Below are 24982 nucleotides of genomic sequence, written 5' to 3'. Positions count from 1 at the left end.
GATGGACATCACCCTGCTGGGAGCAGCTTTTTTCAGCGACTGTTCGTCAGTGAGGCTGGACGGAGCCAAAGTAGGTAGCCCAGCCAGAGAGCCGAAGCAGCCGGTGTGATCAAGCAGACACACTCAGTCCGAAATTCTTCACTTTTGCAAATATACACACACCCAATTTGAGCAACGGAGCTTCTGCAAATTTGTCTAAGGTGTGCAAGTAATCTGAAAATAAAACATGACTTTAATGCACCACTGAACACTGACATTTTATTGGCTAACATTAGCTTAGCCTTTAGCAGCATGCAATCAATTAAATCCAATTTATTTTATTTGTATAACAACAAATCACAACAATGCTGCCTCAAGGTGCTTAATGCAAGTAAAGTCTAACCTTACCAAGCACACAGGTGACAGTGGTAATGAAAAACTCCCTCTGGTGATAATGAGGAAGAACTCGCAAGCAGACCAGAGTCAGAAGGGTGACCCACTACTTAGGCCAGAGGTGCCTAAGTTCGATCCTCGAGCTCTACCTTCCTGACACTCTTAGCTGTCTTCCTGTTCCAACACACCTGAATCCAATGAAACACCCATTAGCAGGCTTTTAATGAGCCTTTCATTGGATTCAGGTGTGTTGGAGTAGAGAGACAACTAAGAGTGTCAGGAAGGTAGATCTTGAGGACCGAACTTGGGCACCCCTGACTTAAGCCATTCTAACAGTTACAAGGTTTGTACAAAATTTTTCCAATTTTTACAAGCAGAAGAAACAGGAAACAGAAAAGAGAGTTCAGAATCCTTCCTGAGGTCAGTCCAGCACCCTGGGTTACAGGGCCAGCATCCATTGAAGGTTTCATCAGTGCCACTTTAGTACGAGCTGTGTCCGTGGAATGGTGCATACTAAATTAGGGTTGGGACGAATTAAAATCAATAGTCGACTAGTCAGGTACCATTAGTCATCGACTAGACTGCAACTAAATTTGACATTGAATGAATGAAATTAGTTTCAAATCTTCATGGTGAAACTCAAAAATGTGACATTTATTTTAATAAATATAAGCACAGAATCACAAATACAAACAGAAACAGCATTAGCATGAAGACAATACCTACATTCATTTACTAGGCATAGACTACCTGTTTGACTAATTCATCTGCCAAGGTTCACACACTTTCTTCATCGAGTGAAAGGAGTGGCGGCAGCTCCAGCAGGTCTATTCTTGTAAGGGTTAAATGAATTTAATAAATGCCTTTCTGAATAGTCGACAAATAAAAATAGCTGACTAGTGATGTGATGTTAGCTAGTTGTAGTTGACTATTACGACTAGTTGTCCCATCCCTAATCTGAATGCAGACTGCAGTGGCTCAAAGAGGTTATTGTCAGTAAATTGTTCAGTCAAGCTGACTGAATATTTTATATTTGTAAACAGATCTATTTTTATTTTTACCAAAGAAATCTACACCATTGTTGTTTAATTATTACTGTTCTGACTACAAGAACAGTCGCAACTTTAAAAAGGGCCTCTTGTAATTTTTTTATATAATAGTGTCATTTTAAGTGTTAAATAAAGTAATTTTTACAGTTATTTTCAAAGTTCCCATTTTATAATTTATTGTGCTAACCAAATTTGCTAAAAATAAATCGCCACAAGAGGAGCTGCATTGTTTACAAGCACCTCTGTCAGTTCTTACACGGACACTAAACAGAGTAATTTAACAGTTTTTAGATTTTATTTAATTTTATTTTGTCTTGGTCAATAATGGGATTTATTTTCTTCGCAGGAAGAGTCGACTGCTGGCTGTGATAAACTGACGTGACGTTAATGAATGAGGTGCTGTGACTCCAGTTAATTTTGTTGTTGTGGAACAAATGCCAGCGTTGTGTAATCCAGGCTGAAAATATGTTTCTTCAACCCCCAACAAGGAACTATTTTTAGTTGTCATCATCCAAAATCAGGACACTTATGTGGATACGTTTTCATCAGGCTGTGATGATGAATCGGACTGAAATGAACAGGTAAGATAAGACTTTATACAGTTGTGTGCAAATGTTTGGGGACCCCTGATAATTTTCATGATTTGCCTTTATAAATCATTGGTTGTCTGGATGAGAAATTTCAGTTAAATATATCATATAGCAGACAAACACACTGATATTTCAGAAGTGAAATGAAGTTTCTAGTATTTACAGAAAGTGTGCAATAATTATTTCAATAAAATTAGGCAGGTGCATAAATTTGGGCACCCTTGTCATTTTATTGATTTGAATACATTTAGCACTAATTACTGGAACACAAAATTAGCTTGTTAAGCTCACTGACCATTGATCTCCTTACACAGGTGAATCAAATCATGAGAAAGGGTATTTAAGGTGGCCATTTACAAATGTTTCTCCTCCTTGCATCTCTTCTAATGAGTGGCAACATGGGAGCCTCTAAACACCTCTCAAATAACCTGAAAACAAAGATTGTTCAGCATCATGGTTTAGGGGAAGGATACAAAAAAACTATCTCAGAGATTTCAGCTGTCAGTTTCCACTATGAGGAACATAGTGAGGAAATGGAAGACAGTAGGCACAGTACTAGTTAAGGCCCGAAGTGGCAGGCCAAGAAAATTTCAGATAAGCTGAAGTGAAGAATGGTGAGAACAGTCATAGTCAACCCACAGACCTGCTCCAAAGACCTACAACATGATCGTTCAACTATACAGTGCACTTTGCACAAAGAGATGCTGTGTGATGCTGTAATGCAGAGGAAACCTTTTCTGCGTACACACCACAAACAGAGTCGCTTGAGGTATGCTAAAGCACATTTGGACAAGCCAGCTTCATTTTGGAATAAGGTGCTGTGTACTGATGAAACTAAAATTAAGTTATTTGGACATAACAAGGGGCAGTATGCATGGCTGACAAAGAACACAGCATTCCAAGAAAAATGCTACCGACAGTAAAATTTGGAGGTGGTTCCAACATCCTGTGTGGCTGTGTGGCAAGTGCAGGTACTGGGAATCTTGTTAAAGTTGAGGGTCACATGGATTCCAGTCAATATCAGCAGATTCTGCAGAACAATGTTCATGAATCAGAAACAAGACAACGATCCTAAGCACTGCTCAAAATCTAATATGGCATTCATGCAGAGGAACAAGTACAACGTTCTGGAATTGCCATCTCAGCCCCTAGACCTGAATATTCTTGAAAATCTGTGGTGTGATTTTAAGTGGGCTGTCCATGCTCAGAAACCAACAAACATGAGACGTTTTGTAAAGAAGAATAAATAATACCAAAATACCTTCAACAAGAATCCAGACACTCACCGGAAGCTATAGGAAGCATTCAGACTGTTATTTCTGTAGGAGGATCTACTAAATATTGATGTATTTTTTTCTGTTGGGGTGCCCAAATGCACCTGCCTAATTTTGTTTAAAGAATTATTGCAAACTTTCTGTAAATCCTATAAACTTCATTTCACTTCTCAAATATCAGTGTGTGTCTGCTATATGATATATTTAACTGAAATTGCTGATTCAAACAACCAATGATTTATAAAGGAAAATCATGGAAATCATCAGGGGTGCCCAAACTTTTACATACAACTGTATTAGAATTCATGTCATGGTTTTAGGCCTCATGTTGGCTGTGGCGCCCCGCGTTTACACACTTACTGAAGTCAAAAACCACTGGGACTGCAGTGTCTGTCAACAAGTATTTTTTGGTTTAGAACCCATTCTCAGCTGGACAAGTGAGGTATTGTGGGTTGCCATCATGTTAGTGGCCGCATCTATAAGTGAGTGAGTCAGACTCTATTTTTAGACAAGCGTATAAAAAACCGACCAAGTCTACCCAGACACAGAGGCTGTTTGCGACAATTGCGCTGATCGCATCTGAACTTTGTGAAACTTTTGTCAGTCTGTCTTATCAACATTCCCTCTCTCCTGCACATAAAATGAAATAAGGATACATTAAGGTGGGAGTTTGGTACTCATGTGCATATGACATAAAATGTCTGACCAATCAGATGCATTCTTTGTCATTTTTTATTTTATCAATTTATTCATTATCAAAAAACTCATAAGAAGGGTGGGAAATGCATGTTTTTATTGTTTTATCAGAAAAAAAATTATATTTAGGCTAGCCCTTCTATAAATAACATTTTTTTTTTTTTTTTTACTGTAAACTATCTAGTAATCAGACGTTAAAGAAAATAGCACAGCACTGTTTCATGCTTCTTTATATTTTAAGAAATATATTTCTTCACTTGTTCCACATCAGGAACATTTCAACATTTGCTGTGCAGGGAACCTTGCAAATACTGATGCACTTCAAAATGTCTAGTGATGGAGCTGAACACAAAACTTGAAGTCCAGAAGGAAGAGAAGAACATCTCTGCTCTTCACAATGTGAGACTCCACCAGTGGATGACAAAACTCCACCTTCATCTGGTAAAATGTTCAGAGATTCCAGCTCACCTGTCGTCTCGGCAAACCCACACCTGCTGCTGCTCTTCTAAATAAAACAAAGGCTTTTTAAAGACAACTACATATTTTATTATTTGAAAAAGCTATTTCCTTTCATAATTTAACATTACATGAATAAATTATTAAAAGTGTCCATGAAGTCAAAGTTCAGTCAATAAGACACTTGCACAGGTGAAGAAGCCCCATCCCTACTGTGCATAATTTCAAAGCATTCACAATCATCAGAATAGTCAAATTCATATTTTAATAATGACTAAATTAAAAATGATTTCATCATGAGGTTTATGTCACATGACTAAATGTGCTGACAATAGCCATCAAGAGTAAATGAAATGTAACTGTAGAAAATATATATTAATATTTAACAGACAAACTGGAGTCATTGTTACATCATCTGCTGTTGTGTTTATAATAAATATTTATATTTCTTTACTGTGTCTTTTTTCCTGGTTGAAATGCAGATATGAATGAATGACTCTACCAAATTTACACATATTACTTTTCGTGCTTTTAGTTGTCAAAAAAATGTCCAAGGTACATTATTATAATAATCATGAAATCATCTTATATGAAATAACAACGGACAAGTAATGGTATTATTTACAGATGAACATCAAAAATTTCTAAAAAATCTTTTTTTCTAATAAAATAAACTTTTTTTTTTTACTTCAAAATGTAGAGTAATCAGAAATCAATCTTGAGGTAAAAAAATAATAATAAAAAAATTGTAAGGATTTTCTTTAGAAAACCACTGTGTATAAATTACCAGTTCTGACGTTCCTCTGACACACATTTCTGCACTCTGTTGTCTTCCATGTTTTGGCCTGGATGCTTCATTTCTATTGGATGCACGAAGATACGTCACAACATGCAGTGGTGGAAGGTGAATTGCATTGAACTTTGACCGCGGTGAGTTTGACATCAAGCAGCGATGCGTGCTCACAGCGGAGCACTGCACAAGCTCAGTTTTTGCACGTGGACACGTCATTTGCGCAAAGCTTCTCGTTGAAAATAATGGGTTTTATAGTGATGCGCGCTGCATTAGCGCTGTGAAAGGCCCTTGAGACTCTGAGATGTAAAACTGTCGTTTCTCTTCACAGAAAATTAATTACATAAAGAAAAGACAGATGAAAGGAAATCAAACACTGATAAACAGAGCGACAGAAGGGAGACAACTTCATCTGGGCATATCTTGTAGCTGAGGTCTCAATCTGGCAGCCTGCAGGAATAAAGTAAAGTAAGTCCCTTCAGCTACTCCCTTGTTTTGCACACTAGGTTGCTACAGCAAATCTGAGGTGGATCTGCATGTTGAATTCGCACAGGTTTTACGCCGGATGCTGTTCCTGACGCAACTCCACATTACATGGAGAAATGTGGCAGGGGTGGGTTTGAACTGGAAACCTTCTGCACTGAAACCAAGTGCACCAACCACTTGGCCACCACCCCTACCTAACCTGCAGGATTAAAGTACTAGGTCTTAATTTGTAATGTTTTAACATAGTTGCTACCAGACTTAATGTTCCTAAATTAAATAAGCCAATATTTCCTTAAACACTAGTGATTTCTCAGGAATCCATCTCCACAAATACATCTTTTCATGGCAATACTAAATGTCTTCAGTGTGCAGCAAAAATGATATGGCCTGGTGCTGGAATATTCTTGGACACAGAAAATTAATAAATCGATAGAAGTACAAATAGAGGCCAATATCCCCCACCCCCAAGTTCTACTTCCTTGCTGGAGATAATCATATTCATGCCATTCTTTGAATCCACTACCTCCACCCCACTCACTCACTCATCTTCAACCGCTTTTCCGAGTTTGGGTCGCGGGAGCAACAGCTCTAGCAGGGGACCACAGACTTCCCTTTCCCATGACCACCTTTGACTGGGGGATCCCGAGGGGTTCCCAGGCCAGTGTGGAGATATAATCTCTCCACCTAGTCCTGGGTCTTCCCCAGGGTCTCCTCCCAGATGGACATGCCTGGAACACCTTCCTTGGGAGGCGCCCAGGAGGCCCGAACCACGTCAGCTGGATCCTTTCAACGCGAAGGAGCAATGACTCTACTCCGAGCTTCCCACGGATGACCGAACCTCTCGCCCTATCTCTAAGGGAGACACCAGTCACCCTCCTGAAGAAGCCCATTTCGGCCACTTGTACCCGCGATCTAGTTCTTTCGGTCATGACCCAACACTCATGACCATAGGTGAGAAGCAAATTTTGAAAATCTGTCATCAAGCTATCGACAGCTATCTATTAGTAGAAAGCCTTAAATAAAAAAAATAAACAACACCCCAGAAGAATGCATATAGTTCCACTAAATAGCTCTTCTTTGATTGTGCAAGTGCCTTCTGAGGGAGGAAAGTACCAGGCCAGCAGCCCTTGGAAAATGTGACTTCAAGATCACCGATATAGATATGGAAATACAACATACCACACAGTGTCTTGTCCACTCAAAAGTGAAATCTTGTTATTCATCTAGCATGTCCTGTGTCATTTTGGTAAAAGTCCTTAAAATTTATTATGCATCTTATGTTTTTCATGATGATGATCACTTACAGAGGGTCTGGACACAGGCTCTTTAAAAGCTTCTTTCTCTAAGGCATGCAGTCTCTCCTCCAGGCAATGATTCCTCAGTGTCAGAGTCTCCATAGCAGTGTCACGAGGCAATGCCTGGTGTTGTCTGCAAGTACAGAGAGGAAAGAAGAAGTAAGTCCTGTAGAGGCCCTGAGACCCATTGGTACTGGTGCTTATCCCCAGATACTGTAGCATGTAATATTGACTATATATATGACTATTTCATCTGGATAGGACACCAGTCCATTGTAGGCTATTTCCCAGTCAAGGCTGGTACCCATTTACAGCTGGGTGGACTGGGACAAAGCAGAAGTAATGTCTTGTCCAAGTATACAGACAGGTAGCATGACAGGGAATTGAACCCAAGTCTACAAAACTGGTCACCCAGCTCCTATCCCATTGAGCTTATCCCCTCACTATCTTATCCCCACACCTTCTTATGTGGTCAGTCAGATTTTGAGAATAGCTCACTCCCAGCAGATTTACCATACAGTTCCATATAAGACAAATTCATTGACTTGGAAATGTTCATGAATCCATCCACTGACTTTAAGTCATCTATTGAAAATAAACCTTATTCTTATTTTGGCCAATTATGTGTGGGCTCTGAAGAGTGGGCAGGTGGTGGTGAAGACAAATAATGTAAAACTTTTGTTAAAGCCCTTGAATTAAAATTCACAGTGTACACTACAAGCACACAATGACTGTCTTCAACAGAAAAAAAATACAAAAACTGTGTCACTGTCCATCTACTTATGGATCTGACTGCAAAGCTTATTTTTAATCATTTTTATTACAATCATGTAAATGATACCTGTGGATGCAATAATCTGATTTAATTTTGAATGGATTGCATTCAGGTAGGAACCCTTTGTGTAAATGTAGCTAGTGAATAAAACTACAACAAATCCATCTCTTAGCTATTATTTTCAACAACTTTATAAGGTACCAAGAGATAATGATTTACCTTCTGACTGACTTTATATGGAAATAAGACACTTTAATTGACTGACGTGTACTGTTTGGAAACATGAAATGTGTCAAGATAGGGAAAATAGAGTATGAAAGTTTTAGCCAAGGTGTACGTAAAGTTCAGGCCTCAAATTTTAAGACCGCCACGCATTATTTGATAAAATATAAAAATTACTATATGAAAGTATCATAAGATATCAACATGACATACATGATATTACAGAAGAACCTGTACACATTAATAATAATAATAATAATTATTATTATTATTATAGCATTTATATAACAATCTAACATACAAACATTCCTTTCTCCGCTTGTCATGGACTGCTGACCAATCAGAAAGCCAGAATAAACTGCAGGACTGCTGCAGGAAAAATAAATAACATGCAGATGATCAAATGGCAAAACAAACAAACAAACAAACAAAACCAACATGCAAGCAGCGACAAAGTTCTTCACCTGATAGACCCTCAAAATTTTGAATATGCACAAAACTTTCTGACAGACATTAGCTGACAAGGTGTGCATTTTGCAGATGGGAAAATTACTTTTGGTAGACAAAGAGGAACACATATATAATTAGTTCCTCATATGTTTCCTTGATCCATCACAGTGTGACTGGGGCTTTACACTCTTTTTTGTACTTAATGTGTCCCTCTTTATTTCAAGGCCAGTTTTTCTGTTGGGGTGGGGTGTGGCAGGTTTTGGTCATCCAAGTTTCGGGTGAAGACAGTGTGGTGCATTTAAGCAATCATGCTGGACTATTTTTCTCTCATTATAGTAAAGCACCCTATTCATCACATCCATCAATTTAGGTCAGGTCATAAAAAAAGAAAAAAAAAATGCAGATATGGTTGCACCCAAGTGTTCTTAGTGAAATTATGAATAAAACTGGAAATAGACACTGGAGTGTAGTGAAATCATGAGAGGCTGCTCACGGTATGTTGTTTTATAGTTACGAGTTAGTCTATAAATAAGTTTCATCAGTGCAGTATCCCTTTAAAGTCTGAATTTTAAAATACCAAATATGTTTTGAGACTGACACCTACTTTATGTTGAGGAGCTCTGTTTCCAATTCTGCATTCTTCTTTCTCAGGTCCTCCATTTCGTTCTGAATCTCAAAGGCTCGCGCTCCCACCACCTGCTCAGCAGTGATTCCACGAGCCTTCTTCTGCAGCACAGTCTTCTCTTTCTCTAATCTATGTACAGACCCATTAAACACCAAATTGACAAAAACACTCTCAAAATGACACAGTAATGCGGTAAAACAAATGAAATAATGTTGATGCTATTTTTAAGCAGGTGATGACAACAGTTGATTGTGATCAGTATTTGGTACAAAGCAGTATCGACAAAAGGTTGAATCATATTTCTCTCTACAGTGCATAATATCATTAAATGATTTAAGGAATCTGGTGGAATTTCAGTGCATGAAGATCAAGGGTGAAAGCCTGAGCTGAACAACCATGATCTCTGATCCCTCAGACGGCACTGCATCAAGAATTCATCAATAACCGATATAGCTACAAGAGTTCAGATTTCAGACAACTTTATTGATCCCCAAAAGGGCAATTACGTAGAGCAAGAGCAATAAATTGAATGAATGAATGAATGGATTTATTCGGCACACACACAAATCCGAAAGAACATAAACATACAAATAACATGAATGTTATATAAAAGCCTGTGAGTCCGAAAGGGTGTGGGCAGAAGCAAAGCTTATCAATGCCCACCCCTGCTAGTACAAGTCCAACAACTATAACAGTCATAATAATATAAACACAAATTCACAACACACTACATATCAACACACAGACATACACTGCAATATTCAATTACACTTTAATTCATGTATAAGTATATTATGTATATATATAAAGCGCCAAATCACAACAAGCTTGGCCTAAGTCACGCCACTCAAATAAGGACCAACCTTGCCGACCCCCAGAGCAAGCACTAGGCAAGTGTGGTGAGGAAAAACTCCCTCTTAGGAAGAAACCTCAAGCAGACCAGGCTCTAGGGGGTGACCCTCTGCTTGGGCCGTGCCATATATACCTATATACGTACATATATACATTAACATACACATATATATACATTTATACACATACATACACATATATATATATATATACACATATATATATATATATACACATATATATATATATATATATATATATATATATATATACATATACAAGGTCTGTCCATAAAGTATAGGTCCTTTTTATTTTTTTCAAAAACTATATGGATTTCATTCATATGTTTTTACGTCAGACATGCTTGAACCCTCGTGCGCATGCGTGAGTTTTTCCACGCCTGTCGGTGACGTCATTCGCCTGTGAGCACTCCTTGTGGGAGGAGTCGTCCAGCCCCTCGTCGGAATTCCTTTGTCTGAGAAGTTGCTGAGAGACTGGCGCTTTGTTTGATCAAAATTTTTTCTAAACCTGTGAGACACATCGAAGTGGACATGGTTCGAAAAATTAAGCTGGTTTTCAGTGAAAATTTTAACGGCTGATGAGAGATTTTGAGGTGATACTGTCGCTTTAAGGACTTCCCACGGTGCGAGACGTCGCGCAGCGCTCTCAGGCAGCGTCATCAGCCTGTTTCAAGCTGAAAACCTCCACATTTCAGGCTCTATTGATCCAGGACGTCGTGGGAGAACAGAGAAGTTTCAGAAGAAGTCGGTTTCAGCATTTTATCCGGATATTCCACTGTTAAAGGAGATTTTTTTAATGAAAGACATGCGGACGGGTCCGCGCGTCGGCTCGCAGCCGCTACGACACTCCGCCACAGGAAAAACACCTCTGTTGGAAGCCTTAAGGACAAGTTGGAACATGTCCAGCTGTTAAACAATTTCTCATATACTCACTCCACTGAAAGCCATCAAAAGCCGCCTGGATTTTACAAATGGTTATCAACACGGAGGTGTTTTTCCTGTGCCACCGCGCCGGCTGCGTCCCGACGCGCGGACCCGTCCGCACGTCTTTCATTAAAAAAATCTCCTTTAACAGTGGAATATCCGGATAAAATGCTGAAACCGACTTCTTCTGAAACTTCTCTGTTCTCTCACGACGTCCTGGATCAATAGAGCCTGAAATGTGGAGGTTTTCAGCTTGAAACAGGCTGACGACGCCGCCTGAGAGCGCTGAGTGACGTCTCGCACCGTGGGAAGTCCTTAAAGCGACAGTATCACCTCAAAATCTCTCATCAGCCGTTAAAATTTTCACTGAAAACCAGCTTAATTTTTCGAACCATGTCCACTTCAATGTGTCTCACAGGTTTAGAAAAAATTTTGATCAAACAAAGCGCCAGTCTCTCAGCAACTTCTCAGACAAAGGAATTCCGACGAGGGGCTGGACGACTCCTCCCACAAGGAGTGCTCACAGGCGAATGATGTCACCGACAGGCGTGGAAAAACTCACGCATGCGCACGAGGGTTCAAGCATGACTGACGTAAAAACATATGAATGAAATCCATATAGTTTTTGAAAAAAATAAAAAGGACCTATACTTTATGGACAGCCCTCGTATATACATACATGCTAAATACATTACATTGGAAAACCTTTTTCAAGCACTACAATATAGAGTTACATTCACAAATTCCACTTAAAACTTTACTTTGCAAAAAAGAGGCCTAATGTTAACCTTGTCCAAAAACAGCATTGCCATATCTTGGCTCAAAGGCATCAAGGTTGGATCATCTCATGTGTACTGTGGTCACAAGAAGAAATGGATCCTGTGTCCTCGAAACCAAAGACAAAAACGACCATCCAGTTTGTTATCAGCATGAAATACAGTGCCCTCCAAAAGTATTTGGCCCCTTGGCATTTCACATATGTTTATTTAAAATACAATAAGTAAATTATCTTCACTAAAATCAAAACAAATCTCCACAACTTGATATAAATTAATTAAAAATATAAAAGCCAAGATGATGGGTTGCATAAGTAATGGAATGCTTTGGGATAATACCCGAAAATAAATCATTTTTGTTATGCTTAGTGACCAGGAACGAAGATGATTTAGAACCCCAGAAGCAGGCAGCCAGACTCATAGGGATATGTGTCAAAACCCAGATTTATTTATTTATTGATTGATTGCTTTATTACATCCAACGTAACAAAAAACATAAACCATACAGTAAATCTGGACAAATGGTGAGGGACCCAGGATTCAAAACTAACAAAAATACAGTTCTACACAGAGGGAAGAAACTAACCACAATACTTATAAAACCGTTGTCGCCGACCAAACAGTCCCCCCTAAAATGGGTCCGCCCTGCCTTCACTGTGCATGTGTCATTTAGGACCACAGCAGCATGTCAGACGTCTCCCATGCTGTCCCATTAAAAAGGAGGGAGGAAAATGAGCAGTCCTCAGACAGTCCCGACACAACGGAGGTGGAGGCAACATGTATGAACCACGCACACACGCAAAAGATAGGGTGATAAGTGGACACAAACACACACATGCAGACAACAGCAGGTGCACATGAACACACGCACGCAGACAACAGTAGGTGCACACGAAGGGATGCACGAGGGGCTCACACACAAACAAACCAGGGCTGAACACTACACAAGTCTTGGGAGACAGACCTACGTCCACACCTCCACACAAATGACAGGAAGACAAGCGCCAATACGCACACTCTCACAGACATAAACACAAAGCAGATGCAAGATCACCCACACACGACAAACCGGAGGTGCATGCACAGCACAGGAATGACAAGTCCATCACAGGACCAAATGGGGATGTGAACACATGCAAACACATACAGACACCTCTGGCTCCAAGGACAGGGGGGAGCAGACATAACTGACAGATCTGACAGATGACGAGGACCAAACGCACTAACAAAAGGCAAAGACAAGTACTAACGGGGCAAACCCACAACAGTTTTATTGACAGTTTTCTTCAGACAAGTCAGGGGATGGATACATGAACATTTCCAAGTCACTGAATATGTCGTGGACTTTATTTCCATTAGTTATGAAGAAATACAAACAGTATGGAGTAGACAATTCTCAAAAACTGAGTGTGCAAGAAGGAGAAGAGTGAGGAATGCCACCAAGACACCCAGACAACCCATAAGAAGTTACAGGCTTCTGTGGCTGTGCTTGGAGAAATTGTGCATAGTGCATGTTTTGCATTTTGTAACACCAGTTATACAGCTTCATAATGAAGTGGAGCAGAGAAGGATTTTCTTTCACCAAGACATCAAATCTAGGCTTGCATCTCATATGTACCTTCTGATAAATTATAGCTGAACTTTGAAGTATTCTTTTTAAGAAAATCCTCCTCTATAAAGTCTCATAACTCTAATAAACTCCCAAGACATATTCAGTGACTTGGAAGTGTTCATGTATCCATCCCCTGACTTGTCTAAAGAAAACTGCCAATAAAACTGATTATTTACAGGTGTTACATCAAGGGGACCCATTACTTATGCAACCCATTATCTTGGCATTTATATTTTTAATTAATTTAAATCAAGTTGTAGAGTGTTATACCAAAGGGGCTCATTACCTCTGCAACTCATCATCTTGCCGTTTATATTTTTAATTAATATAAATCAAGTTGTAGAGATTTGCTTTGAGTTTGAGTTTAACAAAGAAAATTTTACATATTTTTATACTCAGAAGCCTGATTTACTTTTTGTATTTGAAATGGCAAAAACAACAGAGACTCAGAGAGACTGACTCTGAGTCTGACTCTCGACACCCAAAGCGATCAAAGAGAATAATGTGATTAACCATCAGATAACAAAGTAAAACCATTCTAAAGTCCGTTTTAAGCAGAAATGAAGTGATAACTGGTGAATTGCTACTGACACTCCAAAATGACCTATGCGCAGCACCACGTCAGACTCAGACATGCTGCTGCAGCGCTCTGATCGGCTTCCATCTTTTATTATGAAATAATGCTGAATTTATGTGGAATTGATTGTTGTACAAAAGCCTCAGATATCTGTCACTGAGAGAGATGATGACTGGAGTGCAGCTTTAATCAGAAACGAGGTGTTAATTGGTGAATCGCTGCTGACGCTCCGAAATGACACATGTGCAGTGAAGGCACGGCGGACCATTCAGTCAACGACCCTGGTACTGCTGCAAACTCAAGATGAGCTTCCAGGAAGGAAGGGACAAAAGAACACCTGACATGCTTCATTGCTTGTTGTCCTCAATACCAAAACAAATTTTAACTGTTATGATAAGCAATGGCAAGATTTCCAAGAGGTAAATGAATGAGCATCCCAACTATTTTTTGGAATGTGTTGCAGGTCTGAAATGTGGATATATATTCACAAATAAAATTAAGATGACCAGAAAACTTGAAATATCTTGGATTCATACTGTTTGCAATGAAGGAAAAATCAAAGTAAATGTAAGAATTACTGTGTTTTGCTTGTTGTTTTTTTTTTTTTTAATCTGCATTTTTCATACAGTCCAACCAATTTCTCATATGGGGTTGCAACATGAAGCAATTAATATATAGCTTGTATTTCAAACATAAAACATTTTTCACACATGCACACACATTCAATGAAGTTGAGTTTCTTCTGCAAAAATATTTTTCAATGTCATGTTTTTCTCTCCTGTGTGAGTAAACTGTCTTTCTTTAGAGAACCAGACATAGAGAGGTTTCATATGTAAATGATGATTTGAAGGATAGTCTACAACAACTCATGGACAGAGAGTGGACTCATGCACATGAAAAGGATTATAAAAAAAGGATTATAAAAAAAGAATGATGAAACAACACTTAGAATCCAGTCTCAGTGTACCATGGCCTACACAAAAATGTATGATAGCCATCCCAGGGTGGTAGCTGTAGCCGGGTAGGGGTCAGTGAAGAATTACAGAGGTCAAACTTTAAAAATGCTCCAATCATGTTGAAAACTATATCACATTTCTTGTCTGATCATAACAATTCCAAAAAAGTATAGTTTGGACCATCCATGGTCCAAACTATACTTCTGAAACTGAAACAAACTATCCTAATGTTCTGGAGTTATGGGGTAAAAACAGCAAAAAATGGTGACAAAGGTCAAGTTCACTTTGTACAGGGGTCAAAATTTAAAGTTTCTCCAATTTCAGTAAAAAATTATGCAAATTATTGTTTGGGTTAATAGGGCTCTAATAAGGAATATTTTGCACCATCTGTCATGCTTAGTTATCATGTTACAGGGTAACATATGTCACATGTCACAGAATCCAATGGATGTCGACCTTGTTTGACCTTTACTTTGGAGACCAAACATTCAACACAGTCAAAACTATTCCATTTATTAATCCTTTTATTTCAACCAATTTTAACTGACCCCTGTACAAACTGAAACTGACCTTTGTCACCATTTTTGCCATTTTTACCCCATAACTCCAGAACATTCTGTCATAGATAGTCCAAACTATACCTTTTTGGAATTGTTATGATCAGACAAGTAATGTGATATAGTTTTCAACATGAGTGGAGCATTTTTAAAGTTTGACCTCTGTGTAATTCTTCACTGACCCCTACCTGGGTACAGCTACCACCCTGGGATGGCTAGCATACATTTTTTATAGGCCATGATATACTGAGGCTGGATTCTAAGTGTTGCTTTGTCCCTTTAAGTGGTACCGATTAAGTCAAAATTGATGACTGGCTCATTGACTAATACGGCTTTACAACTCTGGTGAAAATTATGCTTGTTATTGAGAATTATTACAGATTCTACAAGCTTTTCATATTGTGCAAAGAGTATTCCTTCCAGTAGATTTTGCAATGTGTTTAATGTACTGGTTCAACTGTTTTTGTGTATTGTCTGAGAGTCAGACTTTGGAACCATATTTGTAACATGGGTGTTTTTGTGTGGTTTCAAATTCCAGAACACTGTTTTAAGTTTTTCATTAGAAGTACCAAAGAAACATTTTGCCATCATCCCCAGCCACACATTCTATCCAGTATTTAATGCAGTTTTGACTTTTCTGTTCTGCTGTCTATAGTTTTTTCATATTCATCCACTGACTGGGCACTACGTATGTTTCTCCCCGCTGTTACTATATTAATGTGACAGCTGACTCTGAAGTGAAGGGCATTATGCACCAACATGCATATGATGTGCCCAGTGTTTCAGCAGGTGACACACAAACTACCTTGTAACGAGTACCACAGCCGTTTGGAGCTTTCCATAACCCATCCATCATCCACTAACCACCCAGGAGATGGCAGACACATCTATAGGAAATTACATATCCAAAACACAGTGGCATTTGGAATGGATCGGGTTCATAAAAGTACAATACAAAGAAACAGATTCATCCTCATTAAGTGGTCTTTTTAATTTGATGAGATACACAATGATGGTATTTATTGTTTACAAGTTACTGTCCTACATAAGCTGACTGAGATGGGCTAACCCACCCAGCTACAGTTTTGCCATCTATAGTTTTGCAGACATTTGGCCTCCACACTGCCTTTAACTGTGGATTACTACACCAGTGCAGACACATTCTGAAGCTTTAGATGAATGTTAAAATATTGAAAAAGTAGTTTACTGATTCCTTTAACAATTTACAGGCCACTTACGGTGCATCCAGAAAGTATTCACAGTGCTTCACTTTTTCCATATTTTATGCTACAGCCTTATTCCAAAATGGATGAAATTCATTTATTTTACTCAAAATTCTACACACAATACTGCATAATGACCATAATAACTTTTGTCTCGAGGCACAAATCTGGGGTAGGGTACAGAAACATTTCTGCTGCTTTGAAGGCCTGATGAGCACAGTGGCTCCATCATATGTAAATGGAAGATGTTAGAATCCACCAGTACTCTTCCTAGATCTGACCACATGTCTAAACTGAGCGATCCTAGGAGAAGGGCCTCAGTCAGGGAGGTGACCAACAACCCAAATGGTCACTCTCAGAGCTCCAGCATTTCTCTGTGGAGAGAGGAGAACCTTCCAGAAGGACAACCGTCTCTACAGCAATCCACCAATCAAGCCTGTATGGTAGAGTGGGCAGACAGAAGCCACCCCTTAGTAAAAGCCACATGGCAGCCTGCCCGGAGTTCGGCAAAAGACATCTGAAGGACTCTCAGACCATGAGAAACAAAATTCTCTGGTCTGATGAGACAAAGTCTGAACTCTCTGGCGTAAAGGCCAGGCATCATGTTTGGAGGAAACCAGGCACCATCCTACAGTGAGTATGGTGGTGGCAGCATCATGCTGTGGGGATGTTTTTCAGCAGCAGGAACTGGGAGACTAGTCAGGATTGAGGGAAAGATGACTGCAGCAATATACAGAGACATCCTGGATGAAAACCTGCTCCAGAGTGCTCTTGACCTCAGAATGGGATGACAGTTCATCTTTCAGCAGGACAATGACCCTAAACACACAGCCAAGATATCAAAGGAGTGGCTTCAAGACAACTCTGTGAATGTCCTTGAGTGGCCCAGCCAGAGCCCAGACCTGAATCCCATTGAACATCTCTGGAGAGATGTGAGAATGGCTTGTGCACTGACGCTCCCCATCCAACCTAATGGTGCTTAGGAGCTCCTGCAAAGAGGAATGGGCAAAACTGCCCAAAGATAGGTGCACCAAGCTTATGGCATCATATTCAAGTAGACTTGAGGCTGTAAATGCTGCCAAAGGTGCATCAACAAAGTATTGAGCAAAGGGTGTAAATACTTATGTACACGTGATTTATTTTTTAATTTTTAATAAATTTGCAAAAAATTCAAAAAACATTTTTCATTTTGTCATTATGGGGTATTATGAGTAGAATTTTGAGGGAAAAATAAATTTGCTCCATTTTGGAATAAGGCTGTAACATAACAAAATGTGGAAAAAGTGAAGCGTTGTGAATACTTTCCAGACGTACCGTAAATACATAAAAGTGAATATTAATAACAGCGCTAAGTGTAACTCTTTGATTGATTTCCTGTTTTCTGACATTCGTAAGTTCTATGCCAAATGTTCCTTACTTAACCCGTTTATGCCCAGATTTTTTTTTTATATAAATGGAAAAAGTTGCATTAGTACCTTTGAGATTTTTTATTGTAAGTAGAAAATAACAGTGATATACTTCGGCAACAATTGTTGCCAGTGGTGCTTGAAATTATTCCTGTGAACTAGTTCATATATTTCATGTTGTTTTCACACCACTCAACAACACAAAGGGTAACACAGAGGTAAAACTGTGTATGAACTGACCTGGCATAGACATCTTTCAGTGTGGCAAGCTGTTTGGACAGGGACTCAATCTCTCTTTCTTTTTCCTTCAGCAAATTCTTCATTTTTTCCAGTTTTGTCTGCCATTTCTTACTCTCATCCCACCGAACAAAGCCTTCTCTGGACTGTCAGAGATATGCAATAAATTAATAACATAAACAAAAATAAGATGGCAGTGACATGGTTGATTTTGTTGAACTTATGTTCATACTTTATCGTCCTGAATAATTTTAATCTCTTTTTTCTCCAAGTCTGACTCCAGTCTTTTGATCTTCCTCTGGAGGTTCTCAATGGCTGGCTGACTGACATCTTGTGCTGGACGATTCTGCAGAGGAAAACAGCAATAATGTCAAAGCTAAGTCTTGTTTCAGTGCCTCCTTATATCTGAAGCTCTGTATGACTTGATTAATTCAGAAGATATTGTCATAACAGCAGCTGGTTGACAAGAAAAAGTTGAAGTGAAGTAAGGGAAAGAACAAAAACAAACAAACAGAACCCCTTGAAATTTCCATGATCAAGCAGGCATAAAAAAAACAAGTCATTCAGTAGCCTTGTGAAATGGTCTAATGTTACATTTACACTGAAGGTAGAAAAACAATCATCCTGGTCATTAGACAGTTTTATAGTGGTGGAATGGTACAGAAAAGGATTTTATTAAAAAGAAAATCTGAAATTTCAGCTAGTTTTCCTGAAACACACGGGAGACTCAAGCCTAGATGTCTGTTTTTAATTTTTTAAAATTCTTCACTTTCACTCCACCTTGAAGCTGTGACTGATACAACAGACAAAGGTTGCATCAGTCACATCTACATAAGCCTATAACTAAGTGTTGTCTTGGTGGCTTCCAGTTATCATACTGTTTGTATTTCTTAAAGGTTGTCTAAAGAAAACTGTCTGTAAACGTGATGATTTGAATTAAAAATAAACTGTATATTTGTTTTGTAAAATTACTTACAGGTTCTGTAAATGCAGACACTGTCTATACAAATGGTCATAACTGTTAAATGGCTGGTACAATAGTTTTATCAAAAACCTCGAATTAACAGTCTACACTATAAGCACATATTGATTTTTTTGGTTTCAACTCAATTCTGGTGGTGTGCAGGAAATATAAAATTTGTGTGCTGCAAATCAGCACATAATGTATTGCTTAAATAACATTTTGGAATTTGTTATGCACAGACTGTTGCATCCTATTTTTCTGTACAGAGAAAATCTCAGTTTAAACCTTCCATTTATGCTCACTTTCTAAAAGTATGTATTTTTCGCAAACACAATTGTTTCCTAGCTGTGGAATTACATTTACCATTGCAGTTCAGGCCAATAGCTTCATAGATGAACATCTTGGCAGGTGTCCCAGCATATTTTCTCATGGTTAAATGTCAAGGACAGCCACATGGCAGAAGCAAATTATTTAAAAGTGTCATTGCACATGTGGCGCAGGTGAAACTGATAAAATAAACTCATCATTATTTAAACTGTTAGCTTCAAATAAAGAAGATCCAGCAAATGGTAAATGGACTGCATTTATATATCCCTTTCCATCTGAAACAGATGCACATACAATGATGCATCACATTCACCCACTCACATGTACACTGATGTCAGGGTGCTACACCAGTAGCAACCTGCGGATTAAGGGGGCCCTTAGTGATTAGATTACTAATATTCAGAAAAGTTCAAACACCAAAAGCTGGCTATTATTCCACAACACAAGTGTTAGAAGTTCAACAAAATGCATTGTGACAAGAGAAAAAATTCTGGGTTTTTTCCGTTATCTAGCTCACAAGCTTACAAAAATGTATTTTTTTTTATTTCAGATCACAGTCAATCTTTTCATATGTTTTGGGGTAACTCTGATAATTCAACCAAGAAATATGTCAATGTGGTTAAAAATGTCTTTGATGATGTAATAACTGCAGCTGAATAAACTACTTTCAAGGCCAAGCAAGTGCCAAGCTGTCATTAAAAAGAGACACTGGTTCATGTGTCCATGTTCCATGTTGATAATAACCTGAAGGGCAGTGCTGAACCTCTTAATCTGCTGCTTCAGCTCCTGGATTTCCTGTTCTTTCGCATCCTTGTCCGCCTGCAGGCGTCTTTGTGATTTCTGCTTCTGCTGGATGTCCTGGTTTAATCTTTCCACTTCATCTTTCAGGGCATTTTCCTGGCTTCTGGCCGTTTTAGCAGACTCTTTTGCAGTGTCCAGTTCTTCATTAAGTTCTTGAAGCTGCGCCTTTGAACAAATGGGAGTAAGGTGTCATTCAGTAAAATTCATCTAAAGTTCTTTATTCCGCATTAACAATGTTATGATGAGTACTTGTTTAATAAAGTTATTTTATTTCGATAAATGGTAATCTATCACTGCAAAAACTGTCCCTCTCAAAATAAGACAAATAATCCGAAATCTAGCCAAACTGCCTAGTATTATGCAAAAAAATAATAATAATCTGCCAATGGGGTAAGAAAAATTTACTTGGTTGGGATTCTCAAAAGTAACTCAGCCACATGGGGTGTGCAGCCAGTACATTCTGAGTGCCGGTCCCAAGCCCGGATAAATGAGGAGGGTTGCGTCAGGAAGGGCATCCGGCGTAAAAAACGTCCGCCACCGGTGCTACTGCCCAACAGGGTGCTGGTGGAAACTGGGCTACTGCTGGGCGAAGACGACGAAGAAGAGGAGGAAAACGTTGCCACGAACAGCGGGAGAAGAAGAAAACTAGAAGGGTGGAAATGAGAGTGGGGACTTTGAATGTTGGTAGTATGACTGGTAAAGGGAGAGAGCTGGCTGATATGATGGAGAGGAGAAGGTAGACATATTGTGTGTGCAAGAGACCAAGTGGAAGGGAAGTAAGAGCAGGAGCATCGGCGGTGGGTACAAGTTGTTGTACCATGGTGAGGACAGGAAGAGAAATGGTGTTGGGGTCATTTTAAAGGAAGCGTATGTTAAAAGTGTGTTGGAGGTTAAGCGAGTGTCTGACAGGGTGATGAGTGTGAAGTTGGAAATTGAAGGGGTGATGATGAATATCATCAGTGCATATGCCCCACAGGTAGGTTGTGAGATGAAGGAGAAAGAAGATTTCTGGAGTGTGTTAGATGAGGTGGTGGAGAGTGTGCCCAAGCATGAAGAGTGTGATAGGAGCAGACTTCAATGGGCATGTTGGTGAAGGGAACAGAGGTGATGAGGAAGTAATGGGTAGATATGGTATCAAGGATAGGAATGGGGAAGGACAGATGGTAGTTGATTTTGCAAAAAGGATGGAAATGGCTGTGGTGAATACCTACTTTAAGAAAAGGGAGGAGCGCAGGGTAACATATAAGAGTGGAGGAAGGTGCACACAGGTGGACGACATTCTTTATAGGAGATGCAAGCTAAAAGAAATCACAGACTGTAAGGTGGTAGCAGGAGAGAGTGTCACTAGACAGCATAGGATGGTTGTTTGTAGGATGACTTTAGAGGTAAAGAAGAAGAAGAGAGTGAGAGCTCAACAAAGGATCAGATGGTGGAAGCTGAAGGAGGAAGACTGTTGTGTGAAATTTAGCGAGCAGGTGAGAGAAGCACTAGTTGGAGGGGAAGCAGTTTTGGACAACTGGAAAAGTACTGCAGATGTGGTGAGGGAGACAGCTAGGGCAATACTGGGTATGACATCTGGACAGTGGAAGGAAGACAAGGAGACTTGGTGGTGGAATGAAGAGGTCCAGGAAAGCATAAGGAGAAAGAGGTTGGCGAAAAAGTTTTGGGATAGTTGGAGAGATGAAGAAAGTAGACAGGAGTACAAGGAGATGCGGCGTAAGGCGAGAAGAGAAGTGGCAAAAGCAAAGGAAAAGGCATATTGCGAGCTGTACAAGAAGTTGAATAGTAAGGAAGGAGAAAAGGACTTGTACCGATTGGCCAGACAAAGAGACAGAGCTGGAAAGGATGTGCAGCAGGTTAGGGTGGTAAAAGATGCACATGGTAATGTGCTGACAAGTGAGGAGTGTGTGCTGAGAAGGTGGAGGGAATATTTTGAAGAGTTGATGAATAAAGAAAATGAGCGAGAGAAAAGGCTGGATGATGTGGTGAGTGTAAATCAGGAAGTAAAAGAGATTAGCAAGGAAGAAGTGAGGGCTGCTATGAAGAGGATGAAGAGTGGAAAGGCAGTTGGTCCAGATGACATTCCAATGGAGGCATGGAAATGTCTAGGAGAGATGGCAGTAGAGTTTCTAACCAGATTGTTTAATAAAATCTTGGAAAGTGAGAGGATGCCTGAGGAGTGGAGACGAAGTGTGCTGGTTCCTATTTTCAAGAACAAGGGTGATGTGCAGAGCTGCAGTAACTACAGAGGCATAAAGCTGATCAGCCACAGCCTGAAGTTATGGGAAAGAGTAGTAGAAGCTAGGCTTAGAAAACAGGTGAAGATCTGTGAGCAGCAATATGGTTTCATGCTGAGAAATAGCACTACAGATGCAATGTTTGCTCTGAGAATACTGTTGAAAAGTACAGAGAAGGACAGAAAGAGTTACATTGTGTGTTTGTGGACTTAGAAAAAGCTTATGATAGGGTGCCAAGAGAAGAGTTGTGGTATTGTATGAGGAAGTCTGGAGTGGCAGAGAAGTATGTTAGGGTAGTGCAGGACATGTACAAGAATAGTGTGACAGCGGTGAGATGCGCAGTCGGAATGACAGACTCATTCAAGGTGGAGGTGGGATTACACCAAGGATCAGCTCTGAGTCCTTTCTTGTTTGCAGTGGTGATGGACAGGTTGACAGATGAGATCAGACAGGAGTCCTCATGGACTATGATGTTTGCAGATGACATTGTGATCTGTAGTGAGAGTAGAGAGCAAGTTGAGTCTAGTCTGGAGAAGTGGAGATATGCTTTGGAGAGAAGGGGAATGAAAGTCAGTAGAAGCAAGACTGAGTACATGTGTGTGAATGAGAGGGAGCCCAGTGGAATAGTGCAGTTACAAGGAGTAGAAGTGGTGAAAGTAGATGAGTTTAAATATTTGGGGTCAACTGTTCAAAGTAATGGAGAGTGTGGTAGAGAGGTGAAGAAGAGAGTGCAGGCAGGGTGGAGTGGGTGGAGAAAGGTGACAGGAGTGATTTGTGACCGAAGAATATCAGCAAGAGTGAAGGGGAAAGTTTACAAAACAGTAGTGAGACCAGCTATGTTGTATGGTTTAGAGACAGTGGCACTAACAAAAAGACAGGAGGCAGAGCTGGAGGTGGCAGAGCTGAAGATGTTGAGATTGTCTTTGGGAGTGACAAGAATGGACAAGATTAGGAATGAACATATCAGAGGGACAGCGCAGGTGGGACGGTTTAGCGACAAAGTCAGAGAGGCGAGATTGAGATGGTTTGGACATGTGCAGAGGAGGGACCCAGGGTATATAGGGAGAAGGATGCTGAGGATGGAGCCACCAGGCAGGAGGAGAAGAGGGAGACCAAAGAGGAGGTTCATGGATGTGCTGAGAGAGGACATGCAGGTGGTTGGTGTGACAGAGGAAGATACAGAGGACAGGGTGAGATGGAAACGATTGATCTGCTGTGGCGACCCCTAACGGGAACAGCCGAAAGACAAAGAAGAAGGATTCTCAAAACTAGCAAACTGTCTTGGCACTGAATAATCAAATGTGCTTTAAAATGAGACAGAATTTTTATTTTAAGATTAGCCTCTGTCTTAAAATAAAGAAAATAATCTTGTTCCTTTGCTTGTATGATTTGAAATCGATTGCCTTTCCATGTTACTGGTTAAACACAGCTTGATATTCGCTGGAAAAACGTATGAAGAAAAAGTGAGATACATTTTCCCAAAATACATTTTTTCTTATATAAAAAATGCTTGACAAGATTATTTTTCTATTTAAACAAAAATTAAGTCAATTTTTTTAAACAAACAAGTCTTTTTACTTTCTTAGATATCAGTTTTTGCAGTGATGAATGCTAAAATCGTCAAATACAGCACCCCACAAATACCGATTTTCTTTCTTCAACATTTCACAACTGTAACCTAACAATCATCAATGTCTGTCTCTGCTGCAATATTATTATTGTCTTAGCAGGGGAAATTAGATCTAACATTTTTAAACCTACAGTATAGGCTTTGCCTATCTGAATGAATGCTCAGTTAGGCAAGAGCTACTGTCAGATTATGGAAATTGGTGAAAAAAATGTAATGCAAGATTTTTATTTTTTTGCAAAAAGAACAAGATAATACATATTTTTCTTGGATGCCAGCATGTTGACGTGCTACAAAAACATTTTATTTACAAATCATTATTTACAGTGCATCCAGAAAGTATTCACAGCACTTGACTTTTTCCACATTTTATGTTACAGTCTTATTCCAAAATCGATGAAATAATTTTTTTCCTCTCAAAATTGTACACACAACACCCCATAATGACAATAGGAAAAAAGGTGGGTTTTTTTTTTAGATTTTTGCAAATTTATTAAGACCAGAAAAAATAAGAAATCACATGCATACAAGTATTCACAGCCTTTGCCATGAAGCTCAAAATTGAACACCCACACCAGCCCACACACCTGTAACCCGTAATTGGAGTAAGCATCTGAAGATGAGTGAAGGAGTGAGACTGGCAGTGTTCAAACTGTTCAGAAAACAGCACAGCTGTTTGAAATGTAGAGAATAGAATAAGCACCATAGACTGCAACACCCCTGCCTTACATGTGTTGCAATCTCTGGGTGACACCAATTCATGCAAATTATATTTTTGTTATTCAGGGTTACTGCAATATACAGTC

General features: G+C 39.4%; 1 protein-coding gene across 1 annotated transcript in view; it reads right to left on the bottom strand.

The window, feature by feature from the left end:
* Positions 1-4311: 4311 nt before the first annotated feature.
* cep290 (centrosomal protein 290) overlaps positions 4312-24982 on the bottom strand; it is a 113355-nt gene continuing 92684 nt past the window's right edge. The window contains exons 30-35 of the mRNA XM_034175447.1: positions 20256-20477; positions 18453-18566; positions 18224-18366; positions 9060-9209; positions 7018-7141; positions 4312-4419 (exon numbers count right to left, since the gene is read on the bottom strand). Of these exons, the coding sequence (XP_034031338.1) occupies positions 4312-4419; positions 7018-7141; positions 9060-9209; positions 18224-18366; positions 18453-18566; positions 20256-20477 (861 nt within the window). The remainder of the gene's footprint in view (positions 4420-7017; positions 7142-9059; positions 9210-18223; positions 18367-18452; positions 18567-20255; positions 20478-24982) is intronic.

The sequence above is a fragment of the Thalassophryne amazonica genome, chromosome 8, assembly GCF_902500255.1.
Source record: "Thalassophryne amazonica chromosome 8, fThaAma1.1, whole genome shotgun sequence".
NCBI classification, from domain to species: Eukaryota; Metazoa; Chordata; class Actinopteri; order Batrachoidiformes; family Batrachoididae; genus Thalassophryne; species Thalassophryne amazonica.
This window is presented reverse-complemented; position numbering and strand designations above follow the sequence as displayed.